This window comes from Pleurodeles waltl, chromosome 4_2, assembly GCF_031143425.1.
Source record: "Pleurodeles waltl isolate 20211129_DDA chromosome 4_2, aPleWal1.hap1.20221129, whole genome shotgun sequence".
NCBI lineage: Eukaryota > Metazoa > Chordata > Amphibia > Caudata > Salamandridae > Pleurodeles > Pleurodeles waltl.
The window spans coordinates 796,557,907-796,578,168 of NC_090443.1; the positions used below are offsets into that span (position 1 = coordinate 796,557,907).

The following is a 20,262-nucleotide window of genomic DNA, read 5'->3' on the forward strand; positions in this document are numbered from 1 at the left end:
AGTGTCAGCCAATCCCCTGAATAGTTACAAAGCTGCAGCCTTCCTGAAGGCTCCACCACCATTCGATACTGTCAGAAAGCAAAATATTGGCAATAGATAGACTGCTTGGATCAATCAATCAATCAACCAGAATTTGTATAGCACAGCACTGTCACCCCTAAGGGTATCTTAGGGCTGGGGGTGCTGTGTCTCCGTCGAAAAGCCAAGCCTTGAGTTTCCTTCTGAAGTTCACCAGGGTGGGTGCTGTTTGGAGGTGGAGAAGCAGGTTGTTCCAGGTCTTGGCTGTGATGTTAGAGAAGAAGTGGCCCCTGCTGAAGCTGCAATGGATGTGGGGAGGGGGTACAAGGTCAACCATGGTGGAGCGCAAGTGTCTTGCGAGGAAGTGGAAGCTTAGTCGATGGTTGATGTAGGAAGGTCCTTGGTTGTGTGGAGCTTTCTAGGTGAGAGTGAGGAACTTGAATTGGCATCTTTTCTGGATCGGTAGCCAATGAATGTTTCTGAGGTGGGGGAGATGCGAGTCCACTTGGAGATGTTCAAGATGAGTCTGGCTGTGGTGGTCTGTATGGTCTTGAGTCTTTTGAGGAGCTGGGTGGAAATTCTGGCATAGAGAATGTTGCCGAGGTGGCTGTTGACGAGGGCGTGCATGACTGTCTTTCTGGTGTTGGTTGGAATCCATCTGAAGGTTCAGCAGAGCATGTGGAGGGTGTGGAAGCAGGAGGAGGCAACTGAGTTGACTTGTTGTTTCATGGACAGTTAGCTGTCAATGATGATTCCGAGGTTGCCAGTGCCCCACAAGATGTTTCCATGTTACACTCATTCCCCGGCATGGCCAGCTACTGTTCTAGATACATACAGGACTTTGCCACTCTCAGTGCTCCATTGAGAGAGTTGACAAAAAATAATGTTTCATTTCACTAATCACATGAATGCAAGCTATTGAAATTGCTACTGATATGGCATATTTTGATCCAAAGTTACATACAGAAGTTGTTGTTGATGCGAGCCCATTCGGGCTCGGGCAATCCTTACACTGCACAATGAACACTCAAATGCTCAAAGACATATTCTGCCATATGCAAGCAGGAGTTTGTCCCAGACTGAATGTACTTAATTCACAACCTGAAAAAGAGAGTTTAGCAGTAGTGTGGGCCTGTGAACATTTCCACGTGTCCCTATACGGAAAGCCTTTTACGCTTGTGACATATCATCAAGCACTGCTGATCATTTTTGGCAATCCACAAGCCAAGATGCCTCCATCCGCTGAATGTTGTGGTCTACAATTACAAAAGTACAACTAAACAACTGGGCATTGTCGAGGGAAGGATCACAACCCTGCCAACTATTTCTCCAGAGTGCCTATACAGTGTCACGGCAACACTTCTAAGACAGTTGAAGCCTACATAAATTTAATTGTGAAATCAAACATGCCTGTTGCCATTTCACTGGAACAAACTGACACTGTCATGAGTCAAGATAGTGACATGTTAAAACTGAAAGACATTATTACACATCAGTCATGGAACCAACAGAGTCAATCTCTGACCAGTGACAGTGAATACCAGAAGTTTAAAATGTCAAAGATGAACTGTTCATGACACAAGAAGGCATTATCCTGAGGGATTCAAGAATTGTCATTCCAAAGAGCCTGCAAAAACAGATAATTTAAGTGACCTATGAAGGACATTGTGGAATTGCTGCCACAAAACAAGCTCTCCAATATTGTATCTGGTTTCCTCATCTGGATGAAAGAGTTAAAAGAGAATTAAAGACCTGCCACCTATGCAATTGCCTGTCATCAAAAAACCACTCAACACCCCATAAACATGTCAGGGTTGCCAAAGCATGCCTGGGAGAGAATTGATGTTGAATTTTTTGGTCCACTTGACAACGGATATCACCTGATGGTGCTTGTGGATGAATACTTGAGTTTTCCATTAGTAGAGCATCTCTCATCCATCACTCAGGAAAGAATCATTGAGAGATTAGATGCCATCTTTGTGACATGGGGCATTACTGAAATTTTAGAATGGCCCACCTTTCAAAAGCTTGAGAATTCAGACACGTTTTTCAATCTGCTTAATGTGAAGCATCAGAAGAACAGACCTTTTTGGAGACAGGCCAATGACCTTGTTGAGCATTCCAAGAAGACCATTAAAGAAAGCTGTTCAGTGTGCTGCATTAGGAAAGCTCGACCTCAAGATTTTCTTGAACTCTACCCTGTGAAGTTACCGTTTGACTTCTCACTTGACCACAAGTGAAAGCTCTGCAGCATTGATGTTTGGAAAAGCAATGGCGATCAAGTTACCTCAATGGATCAACACAAGATCGAGGACTGAAGAAGAAATCCATACAAAAGACTTGCATCATAAAATGAAGGCCTATGCAGATAAGAGATGGCATGCAAAAGACATTTTGTTGACAAGAGGAGATCGAGTGGTCGTCTGTCAGATGAGAAATGTAAGTCTCATTTGATGTCATGGTGACTGCCCAGCACCCTAGGAAATCTATTACATGAAATTTCTTCCATTTCAGACATGTGGAGCATCACTCGTCAGATATGATGTCAATGCAGGACTGGTTCAGAAAGAACAATTGGAAAACTCCACACTGCTGTTGCTCCTACGTCGCCAAATCAGATTATGCACACTCCTGTTGCTGATTCCCAGTTTCCGAAAACACGATTGGGAAGAGTAATCAAAGCACCAAGAAGGCTTATCGAAGAGCTATGATTGTATAGATGTTTGTAAAAAATGTTAGGATTTTGTTTAATAAAGGGGGAGATGTAGTGTCATGTAAGTATGAATAATGGAACCTTTTTGGCTCCTGAAGAGCTCCATAGTGCTGTGATGTGAGTGTTGGAATGTGGTGAAGTGAATGCAGGTTTAGAATGTTGAGTTTGCAGTTAGACGCAGACGAATAAAGACGTGCAATATATAGCTCCATGTATGGGTTATATTCATTGGTGGGCATCCAGGCTGTGGAGGACGCTACAGTGCAGAACATAGGCCAATAGTAGGAGTAGGGTGGAGGGCATTTGGCCTGGGAATTAAGCATTATTTGGAAATCTACAGGGCTAATGGTGGGTTTATGTTTTAGACTGCCAGGCATGCCCTGGTGCTTTACCTTTGACTCTAAACTAGGTTCCAAGGTCTTTTGTAGTTTTCATCAGTGTCTTAACCATCCTTGTCATTACGCTGCTTCAGAGATGCTAATCCAGAGATGTCACATAGCCCTTTGCTCTTCCACCCTTATTTCTGTATTGCCCCATTCAGTACAATGGACTCATTTGCTGATTCATTTATCAAATGCATCCGCTTCTTCATCGTTTTATCTGTCCATCTTCACAGTCACCAGTTCATCCATTAACTGTGTCCAAATCATCCACCCCTGCAATCATTCATCCGTTTTCATTCATTCACCCAGGCATCTATATATGAACTTGTCACGCACTCCAAATTTCATTTATCCATTAATGCACCCATTAATTCATCGATACATCAACTCAGCCAACCACCCACTGACTCACCAGCCTGCCAGATCAGCAGAGTCAATAGCCTATTTTCCCTTGGCGGGGAACTACCTAGCCTATGTACTAGTTATTAGACATTTCATTATATTAAGAAAAAAATAAAATATCTCAGCAGCTGATAATTGCTACTGGCCATACTCCATTCTGTTTGTAACTCAGAGGGCTACAGGGTTCAACCTAATGCAAATCTGCTTTGATCCCTCTCTAAAAAGTCAAACCAGACTTGGGTTTCTTTTAATCTCATACAGAGCAGACACAACTGAGCAGCTCCAATGGGACTTAGTTTCTGTTTAAATATTTTTTGGTTGATTTGCATTCAGGTTGGTCACTATTCATAGTGGTAAAGAGAGCAAAAAAATGTTGGATAGGTATTTGGCCCAGAGCAATTACCAGTGTAACTCAAGTATTCCACTCATCAAATTATTGTTTTTCAGTGAGAACGCACAAGTGTGGTGGGCATTTCCTCTGCTGTAGGATTCAAGGTGCACTTCACTGATGAGGACAACCAGAGCCTTGATCCTGTTCCAATAAGACAAAACTAAACTGGGGTCGCATTTGCTCCTCTTTAGAGGGGATGCTCCATATCAGTTCAAATTGGACTGTTTCCAATGGGGCAGGACCAAGGCTGGTTTGCTTAATGTTGGTCCCTATTGGTGGTGTCACAATGAACATAAAATGAAATATTGGAATGATGCTCAGAGTAATTACCAATGTTTGAGATTTAACAAGCACTCCACCCATCACTTTATTTCGTGATATTGAGGACTAAACTATTATAGTACTGATATTTCTTCATGGAGCCAATGTTCTACAAATAATTGAGTCATCATACAATGACCAACATGCCTTGCTTACAAAGTTCCAGTGCCTTAGGATTATTTTTTTGTGCAAATGTTATTTAAAAAATGTTGAGAGGGATAGCTTGCCCTAGAACTGCCAATGGGAAATAAGGGAAACGAAATGGGCCAATGCCTAGTTGTATGTGTCTGAAAAAAACAAAATGCAGCGATTGGTACTTAAGGGTAAAAGTTGAGCAGAATACAAATAATGTATTTGAAAAGAACCATGAGGCACCCCACAAATGGCAAAATAAAGAAAATCCAGCCTTTTGATATTTTCTCCATATGGTGGGCTTTACGGAAAGGTGCTGCAGGCATCACAATACTAACTGAGCCACCTTCGACTTTCAGCAGAAAAATAAGGGGCCATATTTATCAAAGAGCTGCGTCTCTCTTGCACTACGTAACTTGGTGCTAGAGAGATGCAACTCTTAAGGCAGATTTATCAAGCCATGCAAGGCCACCTTGCGCTGTCTTGCCTGGCTTTATAAATCTAGAATAACACATTGCAGTGCAAATTGCTGCACTGCGTTACTCTGCCCTGGGAAGGCATTCTTTGGGTGGAGCGTGTGTGTTCCCATACAGCTCCCATGGATTTTGAAGCATTCCCACATTTACCATTACTGGTAGACCTAGGAATGCGTCACAAACCTATGCCTCCCCAGGTGAGGCATAACAAGGAGAAATATCTTTATTTCTCCTTGCTACTTCTACTTTGTATGTGTGCTGCATCCTGCTTTCATGTGTTTTTCATGGGCTTCATTCACAAGTCCGCCTTTGACAGAGTCGATCGGGGAAAGCTGTGGCAGAAGCTGGCTAATTACAACATCCCAGATAGCTGTCTGAGGGCCCTTGTCCTGCTGCACACAGAAACATGGGTCAGAATCAAAATTGGGATGGGTCTAGACTATCTAGGGCGATTAAAACAACACAATGCCTTAAACAGGGCTGTGTTATAGCCCTCACTTTATTTAATCTGTTACTATTGGATCTCACCACGACATTGAATGCAGTCAACTCCCACCTGCCCAAAATAGAGGGCCTACAGCTTTTGAACATGCTTTATGCAGATTACTTGGTCCTAATTAGCAGAACCAAGGTGGTTCGGCAGCACCTTCTGGATGCTACATTGAACTATTCAGTCGGGAATGGCCTAACAATCCATAGAAAGAAGATAAAAAGTCTAGCAGTTTGTGGCCCAAGTAATCAAAAGCCCACTTGGTTTCTGGTGCAAGATAAAATAGGGCTGGTAAAACGTTTTAAGTATCTTGGGGTTCATTACAATGAGAATAGCAGGTTCCGTGAACAGCTTGAAGAAATCAAGAGGAAGGGCAACACCCTGGGTTTGGGCCTCAGATCTTTTTTCAGCAAACTGAAATGTCCACCCATCCAGTCCTGGAGGTGATGCAAGCAAAGATCCTTCCATCTTTGGCCTGTGGCAGCAAGGCCCTGAGGGGTCAGGACAGCACATTTCTGGGCAAGGTGCTACTAAAGGTTTACAGGCCAATATTTCAGACACCATCTTATACATCGCCAGCCCAGATTAGGCTGGAGTTTGGTATAGTTAAACAGCCACTGTCTTGGAAGGCGGCCTTCTTAGTGTGCTGTCATAAACTTAAGGCAGCAAAGGAAGAGTCTTAGAACCATCATATATGGGCTGAAATCGAAACCAGACACAGATCTCCGGCAAGGTCTTACCTGTAGCAGGCCCTAGGAACACTCAGCCTGAACAGCACCTGGAAGCAAACTATTAATTATAGGAGTTAAAAAAAACTGGTCAGATCATCCTTACACTTGCTGTTCATGCTTAAAGCAAGGCTTGTCTGTCTAGTGTAAGCACAGCTGGATGACGTTACGTAAGGATCAAAACCTCAAGGTTACCTCAGTGGATCATACAGTGAACAGACCAAGCTGCTATTCCTGAACTACAGGCTGGGAATCCTGCCAATCCTAAGTTATTTTCCTGCTTGGATCAGGCGTGAGATGGCAAACACCTACAGGTTATTTGACCAGGGACAGGAAGACATTATTCATATCCACTGCCTGTGTCCTGCCTTAAGGGTGGATCGAAGGGAGCTCTTACAGAGAATGTGGTTTGAGCATAATTTAAGATCATGCAAGAGGCAGTGCTGGCCTGCTTCAACTCATTGGATACCAGGCTCAACTGCACACTGATGCAATTTCTTCAGAGACTTCAGAAAAGGACAGAGGCCACGGGTTTACCTGATACAGGGGTGGGAAGCACACTAGTGCAAATCAACGCTTAAAGCCCAGCTAGGATGGTCTTAAGGGGCTTGGCTAATATTCTAACATGAGAATCTGTGGAGCTAGAGCAATTTGAGGGGCTATTTTGTTGGGGGTTGCCATCTTGTGCCACAGGTTTTTTTTATCCACGGTGTGGCTTCAGCTACTTACCATTAAAACTGCCCTCATCACTCAGGCCACTTGAATCAGGGGGCTTTGTTTGCACATGGCACATGACCTTAGGCACATGGCACTTTGCAAGACCTTAACATCCTTAGCTCCTAAGCACTGCTGCACTTTTTTAGCTAACCCCTGCTTACCCCCTTGGTAGCTTGGCAGAGCAGTAGACTTAACCTCAGGGTGCTAGGTGTAAAGTATTTGTACCAACACACACAGTAACTTAATGAAAACACTACAAAATGACACAACACCGGTTTAGAACAATAGGAAATATTTATCTAAACAAAACAAGACCAAAACTACAAACATCCGACATACACAAGTCAAGTTATGAATTTTTAAAGATTAAACTCAAAAATAGCGCTTAGAAACAAAAATGCTTCAATGAGATGTTAACACGGTGTCGTGACGGAGTCGTTCCCAACAAGCCGACACCAGCGGCGCCGGACACGGAGTCGTGTAGACCCCCAAGTACAGTACCTTTGGTGAAGAGTGAAAACAAGTTGAGGCGCGAAGTCAGGAATCGCGGCGTCTGTGCGAAACGTTGAATCCGTGCACTTCAAGCGGCGTCGGTCACGACGTGGTGCGGCGACTTCCACCGAGTCGCGGAATTCAGCGGGGCGGCTGCGGCGACGGGCCTGCGAAGAGTGTCGCGTTCCAGCGAAGGTCACGGCGTCAGGTGCAGGCGGCGTTACCGGATTCAGCAGCGGCGTCGGTCCGGAGTCGTCCGAAGTCGATTTCCTTGGATTTCCACCAGCTTTCCTTTCAAGGGCCCAGGGACTGGACAGGGCACCACTTGTCAGAGCAGGAGTCTCTCCAGAGACTCCAGGTGCTGGCAGAGAGAAGTCTTTGCTGTCCCTGAGACTTCAAACAACAGGAGGCAAGCTCTAACTCAAGCCCTTGGAGATTTCTTCACAAGATGGAAGGCACACAAAGTCCAGTCTTTGCCCTCTTACTCTGGCAGAAGCAGCACTGCAGGAAAGCTCCACAAAGCACAGTCACAGGCAGGGTAGCACGTCTTCCTCAGCTATCAGCTCTTCTCCAGGCAGAGGTTCCTCTTGGTTCCAGAAGTGTTTCTCCAGACTGTAGATTTGGGTGCCCTTCTTATACCCATTTTAGTCTTTGAAGTCACCTTTCTTCAAAGGGGACTCACACCTACTTGTGAAATCCTGCCTTGCCCAGGCAAGGCCTCAGACACACACCAGGGGGTTGGAGCCGGCATTGTTAGAGGCAGGCACAGTCCTTTCAGATGAGAGTGACCACTCCACCCCTCCCTCCTAGCAGAGATGGCTAATCAGGAAATGCAGGTTACACCCCATCTCCCTTTGTGTCACTGTCTGGGGTGAGGTGAAAAACAACCCAACTGTCAAACTGACCCAGACAGGGAATCCACAAACAAGGCAGAGTCACAGAATGGTTTAAGCAAGAAAATGCTCACTTTCTAAAAGTGGCATTTTCAAACGCACAATCTTAAAATCAACTTTACTAAAAGATGTATTTTTAAATTGTGAGTTCAGGGACCCCAAACTCCACATGTCCATCTACTCTCTAGGGGAATCTATGCTTTAATCATATTTAAAGGTAGCCCCCATATTATCCTATGAGAGAGACAGTCCTTGCAACAGTGAAAAACGAATTTAGCAGTATTTCACTGTCAGGACATATAAACCACATTACTATATGTCCTATCTTATCCATACACTGCACCCTGCCCTTGGGGCTACCTAGGGCCTACCTTAGGGGTGCCTTACATGTAAGAAAAGGGAAGGTTTAGGCCTGGCAAGTGGGTACACTTGCCAAGTCGAACTTACAGTGTAAAAATACACACACAGACACTGCAGTGGCAGGTCTGAGACATGATTACAGAGCTACTTATGTGGGTGGCACAACCAGTGCTGCAGGCCCACTAGTAGTATTTGATTTACAGGCCCTGGGCACCTCTAGTGCACTTTACGAGGGACTTAACAGTAAAACAAATATGCCAATCATGGAGAACCAATTACGTACACATTTTAAACTGGAGCACTTGCACTTTAGCACTGGTTAGCAGTGGTAAAGTGCCCAGAGTAACAATAACAATAAAATCAGAGTCCAGCACACATCAACAACCTGGGGAACAGAGGCAAAAAGTTAAGGGAGACCACGCCAAGGATGAAAAGTCTAACACGTGTCCCCCCCAGCTAAAAGTGGGGAGCAACTACCCAACCTCATGGGAGTTCTCATCACTAAGGCGGAAGAACCTGAACAGACCATCAGCATTGGCGTGCTCTGTACCAGGACGATGTTCCACCGTAAAGTCCATCCCCTGTAGAGAAATGGACCACCTCAACAGTTTTGGATTCTCACCCCTCATCTGCATTAACCATCTGAGGGGCCTGTGGTCGGTCTGAACTCGAAGTGAGTCCCAAACAAGTAGGGTCTTAGCTTCTTCAGTGCCCAGACCACAGCAAACGCTTCGCGTTCTATGGCACTCCACCTACGTTCCCTGGGTAGTAACCTCCTGCTAATGAAGGCTACGGGTTGATCTAGGCCCTCTTCATTAAGCTGTGAGAGTACTGCTCCAATACCATGCTCTGAGGCGTCTGTTTGCACAACAAACTCCTTGGAGTAGTCAGGTGCCTGCAGCACAGGGGCTGTGCACATGGCAGCCTTCAGGGCATCAAAAGCGTTCTGGCAAGCCTCTGTCCAGATCACTTTCTTGGGTTGCTTCTTGGAAGTCAACTCAGTTAAGGGGGTAACAATGGTACCATATCCCTTAACAAACCTCCGGTAATATCCTGTGAGACCTAAAAAGGCTCTCACTTCAGTCTGGGTCTTGGGAGGCTCCCAAGCCAGAATCGTATCAATCTTAGGCTGTAGGGGTGCCACCTGGCCACTCCCCACCTGGTGTCCTAAGTACACCACAGAACCCTGCCCTATTTGGCACTTGCTCGCCTTAATAGTGAGGCCTGCCTTCTGCAGGGCCTCTAACACTCTCCAGAGGTGTTGCAGGTGTTCCTCCCATGTGGAACTAAACACAGCAATGTCATCCAGGTAGGCGGCACTGAACTCATCCAGTCCTGCCAACACCTGGTTGACCAACCTCTGAAAGGTGGCAAGGGCGTTGTTCATCCCAAAGGGCATCACATTGAAGTGGAAGTGCCCATCTGGGGTAGAGAATGCTGACCTCTCCTTTGCCCCCTCAGTTAAGGCAATCTGCCAGTACCCAGATGTTAAATCAAACGTACTGAGGTACTTGGCAGCTCCTAACCGATCAATGAGCTCATCAGCTCGGGGGATGGGGTGTGCGTCAGTCTTGCTGACCGCATTGAGACCCCGGTAGTCCACACAGAACCTAAGTTCTGGAGTGGCACCAGGAGCAGCAGCCTTTGGGACCAAGACCACGGGGCTGGCCCAAGGACTGCTGGAGTGCTCAATAACCCCTAGGGTTAGCATTTTGTAGACTTCCTCCTTAATGCAAGCCCTGACCCTGTCAGTCACCCTGTAAACCTTATGTTTAACAGGTGTACTGTCCCCAGTGTCCACATCATGTGTGCACAGGTGTGTGACTCCTGGGATCAGGGAAAACAGCGAGGCGAACTGTCCCAGCACGTGGCGACAGTCCCTCTGCTGTTCCCCAGTCAGGGAGGGGGAGAGGATCACTCCCTCCACAGACCCATCTTTCTCTCCTGCAGACAGGAGGTCAGGAAGAGGCTCACTCTCTTCCTCCACCCCTTCATCTGTCGCTAGGAGTATGGATAGCTCAGTTCGCTCAAAGTGTGGTTTGAGGCGGTTGACATGGAGGACCCTCAAAGGGTTCCTGGGGGATTGCAAGTCTACCAGATAGGTGACCTCGCTCTTTCTTTCCACCACCTCAAAAGGCCCAGTCCACTTATCTTGGAGAGCCCTAGGCTCCACTGGTGCCATGACCCACACTTTTTGTCCAGGCTGAAACTCAACCAGAGTGGCATTCTGGTCGTACCACTGTTTCATATCCTCCTGGCTTGCTTCCAGGTTCTCCTGAGCGAGACTCCTGAAGCGGGCAGCCTGGTTTCTTAGTGCCAGCATGTAGCTAAATACATCCTGGGGTGGTTTACTAGGAGCTTTCTCCAAAGCCTCCTTCACCAGACTGAGCGGTCCCCTCCCAGGGTGGCCATAGATGAGCTCAAAGGGGATAAAGCCAAGTCCCTTTTGAGGCACCTCCCTGTAAGCGAACAGAAGGCATGGCAAGAGAACGTCCCACTTACGCCTCAAGGGCTCTGACAGGCCCTGAATCATGCCTTTCAAGGTGCGGTTGAATCTCTCAACCAGACCATTACTTTGGGAGTGGTAAGGATTGGTGAACTTGTAGGTTACCCCACACACCTTCCACAGAGACTTCATATAAGTGGATATGAAGTTTGTACCTCTATCAGATACCACCTCCTTGGGGAACCCCATGCGGGTAAAAACCCCCATCAAGGCGCGTCCCACCACGGGGGCAGTGACCGTCCTTAGAGGAATGGCTTCTGGGTACCGCGTGGCATGGTCCACCAAGACCAGGATGAACCTGTTGCCCATGGCTGTCTTGGGATCCAGAGGCCCCACAATGTCAATTCCTACCCTTTCAAAGGGAGTACTGACTACAGGTAAAGGTTGGAGGGGAGCTTTGCATTTCCCCCCACTCTTGCCACTTGCCTGACAAGTCTGACAAGACCTACAATAAGCAGCTGACTGCTTGTGCATCAAGGGCCAGTAAAAGTGGGAGACAAGCCTCTTATAGGTCTTGTCCTGCCCTAGATGTCCTGCCAAAGGCACATCATGAGCCAAACCCAGTAGGAAGGCCCTGAAGCACTGGAGTACCACCAGCATACGAGCTGACCCAGGCTCAGGAACCTTAGGCTCACTATACAGGAGGCCATCCTCCCAGTAAATCAGGAGAGTACCTGGCGCCTCGCCAGCCGCCTGGGCTGCAGCCTGCTGCCGCAGCCCCTCAAGAGTAGGGCACTCCTTCTGCGCTGTGCAGAATGCTTCCCTGGTGGGTCCCCCTTCCTGCTGCCACTGTGACAGCTCAGGGACCTCCCCCAGTTCAGCCACCTGTTCCCCTGTAGGCTCCGGGGCATCCCCCTCAGGCTCTGCCTCCTCCCGGACCGTGGGAACTTCTGGGGCTGGTTTCCCGCGCCCCCGGCCCTTCCTCTTCTTGGCGGTCCCCTGGGCCACTGTTTCAGGCTCCAGGGGCTCTTGACTACCCTGATTGGCTGCCATAGACCGGGTGGATACGCATACCCACCCAGGCAGACCCAACATCTCCAAGTGAGACCTGTGTTCCACCTCCTTCCAAGGGGAAACCTCCAGGTCGTTACCTAGCAAACAATCAACAGGCATGGTTGGACTCACAGCTACTTTCCAGGAACCTGAGACCCCCCCCCATTCAAAGGGAACCTGCGCCACTCTGCAGAGGCCCTCAGAGTTGTCTACCGCAACTACTTGGTGAAGTACCCGGGGATCAATCTGCTCTTCAGACACCAGGTGACTCCTCACTGTAGTCACACTGGCTCCTGTGTCTCTCAGAGCCTCTACCCTCTGTCCATTGATGGTCACCCATTGCCTGTACTTCTTAGTGTTATCAGGCACTAGGTTTCTCTGGACCATCTCACTGTCCCCTAGTGAGACAAGGGTCATTTCTGCTGGTTCCCACCCACCTGAAACCAACTCCTCCCCAAGCGCTACACTGGCCAAACCCTGGGACAGTGCACCAGTGGGTGCTGGTGTACTTCTGGGGCATTTGGGGTCCCACCTGGTCACATGCATAGCACTTACGTGGGGCACCACCTGCCACTGGCTTCCCTTTGGACAACCATGGCTTCTTTTCACTGGGGGTTGGGAATCCTTACCCTGGGAATCAGTTTGGGGCCCTTTAGAGAACTCCCCCTGTTTGCCCTTACCCCCCCCTTTCTTCTGAGAGGGACCCTGCCCACCCTTGGCGTGGTCTCCCCCATACCTCTTTTGGACCCTGGTGCTCTCCCAGCGGTACGCTTCCTGTGCAAGCTTCCTGGGGTCAGTCAGCTTGCTGTCAATGACGTGCTGGCGCAGCTCTGGAAAACATAAACTGTACAAGTGCTCCCAAGCAATTAAATTGTAAAGCCCCTCATACGTGTTTACCTTACTGCCCTTCACCCAACCATCCAGTGACCTGCAAAAAGAATCAACACATTCCAACCATGTTTGGGATTCCTTTCTCTTGTAGGATCTAAACTTCTCCTTGTACTGCTCAGGGGTGAGACCATACCTGGTAAGTAAGGCCTCCTTCATGACAGGGTAGGTGAGATCCTGAGCATGTCAGTGTGTCCCTCCCCTCTGCCTCAAAATGCTTCCACAGGGCTGCCCCCCAATGAGCTTCAGGGACCAGGTTCATGTGGAGAGCTGACTCATAACCCTTGAACCACAAGTAGATATCATCCTCCCTCTTATAATCCCTCGCAAGGTCTTTTGGGATGTGTACCCTTTTCTCAGGCTGCACTGTAGGATTGCTGCCACCATCTCTACTGGACTGGCTTCTATGATCTATCTCTTTCAAGCTAAGCTCATGAGCCATTGTTATCTTCTTCTCATCAAGGGCTAGCCTTCTCTGCTCCAATTGGTACTCCCTTTCTGCCTGTCTGTCCTGTAACTCTTCAGGTGTCAGACCCTTGGAGGATACACTGCTACTTGCCCTAGAGACTCTTTCCCTGGAAATAACAGCCCCCCCCCACTATACCATTATGTACTGGTTGCTCTCCCTCCTCATCCTCATCCTCCTCCTCATCCTCAGTGTGCCCTCCAGTGCTTCTGGTTGTCACCCAGGCCCTCAGCGCCTTTTTCAGCTCATCCTTCTTGGAAGAGCTCTTAATGGGACAACCAAAATTTTAACAAAACTGCTTTAGCTGAGCCTTGTTATAACTATCCAATTGCTTCAGGTCAAAAACAGCTTCAACTGGTGCATCTCCAAGTAGAGACATGATAAAAGGTTAAAAGAGTGCAAAGTTCCAAATGCAGAAAAGCAAGTTCTCAAATGAAGTTCCAGAAAAGTCAATCACCGGATCAGCGAAAAAGGAAACTGAATGCAGAGCAAAAACAGTCCAAATAGAGAAAAACAAAAATCACAAGACTAGTAGTATGTGGTCACGTAGTGGTCTGAACTCAAAACAGTAGTGTACACTTAATCACTGTATGTCAAGTACAAATACAAGTCCAAATCCCGACCGCTGATCACCAATGTTAGAAATGAGGTCTTTGGTTGACAATCAGGTTACCCCCTGTTCAAGCAAGGACCCTCATTCTAGTCAGGGTAAAAGAGAATCACTCTCAGCTAACCCCTGCTTACCCCCTTGATAGCTTGGCAGAGCAGTAGACTTAACCTCAGGGTGCTAGGTGTAAAGTATTTGTACCAACACACACAGTAACTTAATGAAAACACTACAAAATGACACAACACCGGTTTAGAACAATAGGAAATATTTATCTAAACAAAGCAAGACCAAAACTACAAAAATCCGACATACACAAGTCAAGTTATGAATTTTTAAAGATTAAACTCAAAAATAGCGCTTAGAAACAAAAATGCTTCAATGAGATGTTAACACGGCGTCGTGACGGAGTCGTTCCCAACAAGCCGACACCAGCGGCGCCGGACACGGAGTCGTGTAGACCCCCAAGTACAGTACCTTTGGTGAAGAGTGAAAACAAGTTGAGGCGCGAAGTCAGGAATCGCGGCGTCTGTGCGAAACGTTGAATCCGTGCACTTCAAGCGGCGTCGGTCACGACGTGGTGCGGTGACTTCCACGGAGTCGCGGACTTCAGCGGGCCGGCTGCGGCGACGGGCCTGCGAAGAGTGTCGCGTTCCAGCGAAGGTCACGGTGTCAGGTGCAGGCGGCGTTACCGGATTCAGCAGCGGCGTCGGTCCGGAGTCGTCCAAAGTCGATTTCCTTGGATTTCCACCAGCTTTCCTTTCAAGGGCCCAGGGACTGGACAGGGCACCACTTGTCAGAGCAGGAGTCTCTCCAGAGACTCCAGGTGCTGGCAGAGAGAAGTCTTTGCTGTCCCTGAGACTTCAAACAACAGGAGGCAAGCTCTAACTCAAGCCCTTGGAGATTTCTTCACAAGATGGAAGGCACACAAAGTCCAGTCTTTGCCCTCTTACTCTGGCAGAAGCAGCACTGCAGGAAAGCTCCACAAAGCACAGTCACAGGCAGGGCAGCACGTCTTCCTCAGCTATCAGCTCTTCTCCAGGCAGAGGTTCCTCTTGGTTCCAGAAGTGTTTCTCCAGTCTGTAGATTTGGGTGCCCTTCTTATACCCATTTTAGTCTTTGAAGTCACCTTTCTTCAAAGGGGACTCACACCTACTTGTGAAATCCTGCCTTGCCCAGGCAAGGCCTCAGACACACACCAGGGGGTTGGAGCCGGCATTGTTAGAGGCAGGCACAGTCCTTTCAGATGATAGTGACCACTCCACCCCTCCCTCCTAGCAGAGATGGCTAATCAGGAAATGCAGGTTACACCCCATCTCCCTTTGTGTCACTGTCTGGGGTGAGGTGAAAAACAACCCAACTGTCAAACTGACCCAGGCAGGGAATCCACAAACAAGGCAGAGTCACAGAATGGTTTAAGCAAGAAAATGCTCACTTTCTAAAAGTGGCATTTTCAAACGCACAATCTTAAAATCAACTTTACTAAAAGATGTATTTTTAAATTGTGAGTTCAGGGACCCCAAACTCCACATGTCCATCTACTCTCTAGGGGAATCTACGCTTTAATCATATTTAAAGGTAGCCCCCATATTATCCTTTGAGAGAGACAGTCCTTGCAACAGTGAAAAACGAATTTAGCAGTATTTCACTGTCAGGACATATAAACCACATTACTATATGTCCTACCTTATCCATACACAGCACCCTGCCCTTGGGGCTACCTAGGGCCTACCTTAGGGGTGCCTTACATGTAAGAAAAGGGAAGGTTCAGGCCTGGCAAGTGGGTACACTTGCCAAGTCGAATTTACAGTGTTAAAATACACACACAGACACTGCAGTGGCAGGTCTGAGACATGATTACAGAGCTACTTATGTGGGTGGCACAACCAGTGCTGCAGGCCCACTAGTAGTATTTGATTTACAGGCCCTGGGCACCTCTAGTGCACTTTACGAGGGACTTAACAGTAAAACAAATATGCCAATCATGGAGAACCAATTACGTACACATTTTAAACAGGAGCACTTGCACTTTAGCACTGGTTAGCAGTGGTAAAGTGCCCAGAGTAACAATAACAATAAAATCAGAGTCCAGCACACATCAACAACCTGGGGAACAGAGGCAAAAAGTTAAGGGAGACCACGCCAAGGATGAAAAGTCCAACAATATGCTTATGGCTTTTTTGTTTATGAAGTGCATATTTTTGGACACCATGGCTGAAGAGACAGTGCTTTTTAATAATCACTCTTGCATGTTCCTTGTTTTACTTTGCTGTTATGATAATAGGGCGTTGGATTAATATACTTTTTTCACAACGTAAAGATGTGTGTTCTGGTAGGCAATTTGAATGATGCAATGAAACTATTGGCACTGTGTCAAAAGTATCTATCATGCAATAGTTTGCTGTGTATTGATTTTAAATTCAACACTTTCAATACAAACTTTATCTTCCTACTTCTTTTCGTAAGGCGCTTCTTGGAGGGTACATCTTAACTCTGAAAAATGGAGCCTGTGCAGCAAACAGATCATACTCCTATCTTCGACATTGCAGTAGCCGTAGATGTTTCTTCAATACAGAATTTTCTTTCGGTTACGGGCATCACACACAATACATGCCATGCACAGCACAGATGTCAATGTACTACGACACATGGATTCCATGCATTACAAACAGATTCACTTCATCTCCTTACCTGGTCCCTTCCTATACTCCTTGACTGAGTTTGCCTCCTGTATGCTTTGTAAACTGGTTTAACAACTCAATTCTCAGAAATGAAATTGTGCCTGGGTGCTGTCCATAGTCAGCTGTTTTTAAACACAGCGGTACTTTAACTTCACCTGATGGTAAAAGGTGGGAATGTGTGATGTGTCAGTGCTGTAGGGAGAATAAATGCCACAGACGTTGACCCCCCAGCCCATTCTGGAAGTTTGGGCTGGATTGTTCCCATGGGGAACAGGGTAAAGACGGATTTGCATATGGCTGGGTCCAAACTGGGATGGCATGGCAAGCAAAATAATTAATGGAATAAACCCAGATCTGTGACTGAGAATGAATGTTTTATTGGTTCCGCATTCCATCCACCATTTGTGTTTGTTTGTTTTTGTCACCCTAAGTGTGCTGGGTATGCCCAGACGTGGGTCCCGGACTCACTGGATTCAAGCTAACCTGGCTGATGAAGAGTGATACAATGAAACTGGTCACAGGATGCTTGTTTCTGGTCAAGGGAGGACCTGGGCTGGCAGTTCGGGCTGGATTGTTCCCATGGGGAACTGGGTCAAGACTGATTTTAATATGGCTGGGTCCAAAAGAATTAATGTATTAAACCCAGATCTGTGAGTGTGGTTTGAGTTTTTAATTGGTTCTGCATTCCACCCATCATTTGTGTTTGTTTGCTTTTATCCCACCAGCTAATTCGGGCTCGCATAAAGTGCTAGATAAACGTTTTGCTGAGGAGACACAGCAGCTAACAGCCTGACACAACTACCATTGATGGGGTGCCTTCCCTGCCACCCACGATCCTCACTATACTGTTCATCATCATTGCCCTTTCTATCACCTCCACCACCACTGAAGGTTTGTCCTTCACTCCCAGCTTCTAAAAATAATTCTCTTATTAGCTGCCCTGTTTTGCTTTCCTGATTACTCCCTGCCTCAGTGATGTTGTAATTCTCTTTCCGTGTTAGCTGTCATGATTTCCCTATCCCAGTCCATCCGGTATCACCCTTATACTCTTTGCAATGCTGTTACTGGCAGGCCAGCATGAGTTTCACTACTCTCAGTTAGAGTAAGCAGTATGATAGGACTGGGGTGGCCACAGAAGGGAAAAGATGGCATTGAGCCAGGAATGCAGCCCAGAGCAGACCCTTCTAAGCCCGGAGTGCAAGCTACGGGGCAACTCAGATTTGGCTCTAAATGGGATCTTGCAGCCAAATTGGGATTATGAGTTCAGCAGGAAAATCCACACACATGATAGTTATCGCTTTCACCAGGATGAAATGTAGATGTGGAAAAGTACTCAGAATGAGGGAAAAACTGTTGAAATTAAAGTTCAAAGCAACTTGATTTTCCATGGATATCTAAAGACTGAAAATCATAATTTGCATAGAATCAAATACCTGGCGGTTTCCACACATTACAGTATTGAGATTTAACAAGGGTGGTATTTCGAACCTGATCACAGCCCAGTTTGTAATGAGGGACCAAGTGCAATAGGGCGCAGCACAGCTGGAAATAGACAGTAGGAGTTGCAATGGAGTTGGACCAAAGTGCAATTTTGGGATAGACATGATGTTGATATTCTTTGCAACAGAGAAGAAAGAGCAGTAAGGAATGGGCTTGAAGGCCACTATATTGATATCACTCTGCGGTGTACATTCTAAAACACAGAATTATAAAACTATGCCCATGTGGTCCTTAACACCATATCGCTTTGTGTGATTCTTGAGAAACATATGATGTTTTTTTTCACATTTGTTGTGATCAAAGGATACTGTGGGAAAACTATTTCAATGAGAAAAACCCAATTTAGTGAAAGCGCATGCAAATGTATTCCTGGATATCAAAATTCGAAACAAATATTCTGAAAACACATTCAATTATTTGTGTCTGATTGCAATTAACTGAAGTCTGGTACTAATGTTAGTAAGTACTGTGGGTGCATACTGATTGAATGCAGATTGGAACTGCATTTAAAAGTCACATAACATGCAGATTATTGCATTCATTTTTCACATTTCTCTTCTATCTGTGATAAAACGCACATTAAAAAATATGTTACCTGATTGTCAGAAAGCCACAGTGCTGCAAGATCTTTTAATTTGGTGAAACTGAACGGTAAATTCTTCAACCTGCAAACATAACACGTTAATAAGAAATTAATTCCAAAACGTGATGAGAAAGTGATGAATTAAAAAATAATAATAACAGTTATATCATTCCTGGCCAAGACACTTTTAAATTGAAGCACATAGTTGATACCGATTTTTTTACGTAAGTAAGCATAACGCCATTGCAGCAGGGAATTCAAATAGTAAATAACGTCCAAGTTAGGAGTAAGAAGACACACGTGTTCATAGAAAACACGATGCCCTGATTAAGAGTGCACAAATAAAATATTATGGCCAGGATGAGGTGTTACCTTATTGCGTTAAATATGTAAGGTAAAATTGAGAAATACATGCTAAGTCAGTTTTTGGCATACCAAAGTGCGTCTATGTTGGAGTTCCCAGCACATTTTCCATGATATATTTCTCAGGATTTTCCTGCAATTTTTTGAAGGGGGATGGGCTTGGAAGTGGTGTATTCACCATAAATCTTGGAATTTCAAACCCGTTTGCGCACGGATCTGAATTTGCTACTACTCTTTACAAGTACCTGTTAGAAATGGGGTCTTTGGTTGGCAGTCAGGTTAACCCCTGTCCAAGCAAGGACCCTCACTCTAATCAGGGTAAGTCACACACAATCCAAATTATCCAGTGGCCACCCTCTGGTAGCTTGGCACTGAGCAGTCAGGCTTAACTTACAAGGCAATTTGTAAAGTATTTGTGCGATAAATCATACAATAACACCATATAGCACCACAAAAATACACCATACAGGGCCTCATTCTGACTTTGGCGGGCGGCCTAAGTACCGCCGTCAGAATACCGCTGTGCGGTCAAAAGACCGCCGCGGTAATTCAGAGTTTCCCGCTGGGCTGGCGGGCGACCGCCAGAAGGCCGCCCGCCAGCCCAGCGGGAAACCCCCTTCCATGAGGATGCCGGCTCCACCCGTCGCGATTTTCAGTGTCTGCTTGGCAGACACTGAAAATCTAGATGGGGCCCTGTTAGGGGACCCCTACAGGGCCCGCGACACCCGTTACCGCCAGCCAGGTTCTGGCGGTCAAAACCGCCAGAGCCAGGCTGGCGGTAAGGGGGTCGCAATCCCCATGGCGACGCTGCCTGCAGCGCCGCCATGGAGGATTCCCTAGGGCAGCGGGAAACCGGCGGGACACCGCCGGTTTTCCATTTCTGTCAGAATGCCCATGGATGCACCGCCAGCCTGTTGGCGGTGCATCCGCGGTCGTTGGCCTGGCGGTAGTCTACTGCCAGGGTCTGAATGACCCCCACAGTGTTTAGAAAAATATATAATATTCATCACGATATTTGCAGGTCAAAACGATCAAAGATGCAATAAGCAAATGTAGAGATATCACTGAAAAGTGATTTAAAGTGTCTTAAGTCTTTTTAAAGCAAACAAAGTCTCCTTCAAAAACAAAGTACCTATTTTGCGTGAAAAATCTCCGCAAA

General features: G+C 46.6%; 1 protein-coding gene across 1 annotated transcript in view; it reads right to left on the minus strand.

Moving 5' to 3' along the window:
• The window catches only part of LRRC7 (leucine rich repeat containing 7), a 1,681,735-nt gene that overhangs the window by 347,316 nt on the left and 1,314,157 nt on the right, over positions 1-20,262 (minus strand). The window contains exon 15 of the mRNA XM_069232450.1: positions 18,753-18,822. Within this exon, the coding sequence (XP_069088551.1) occupies positions 18,753-18,822 (70 nt within the window). The remainder of the gene's footprint in view (positions 1-18,752; positions 18,823-20,262) is intronic.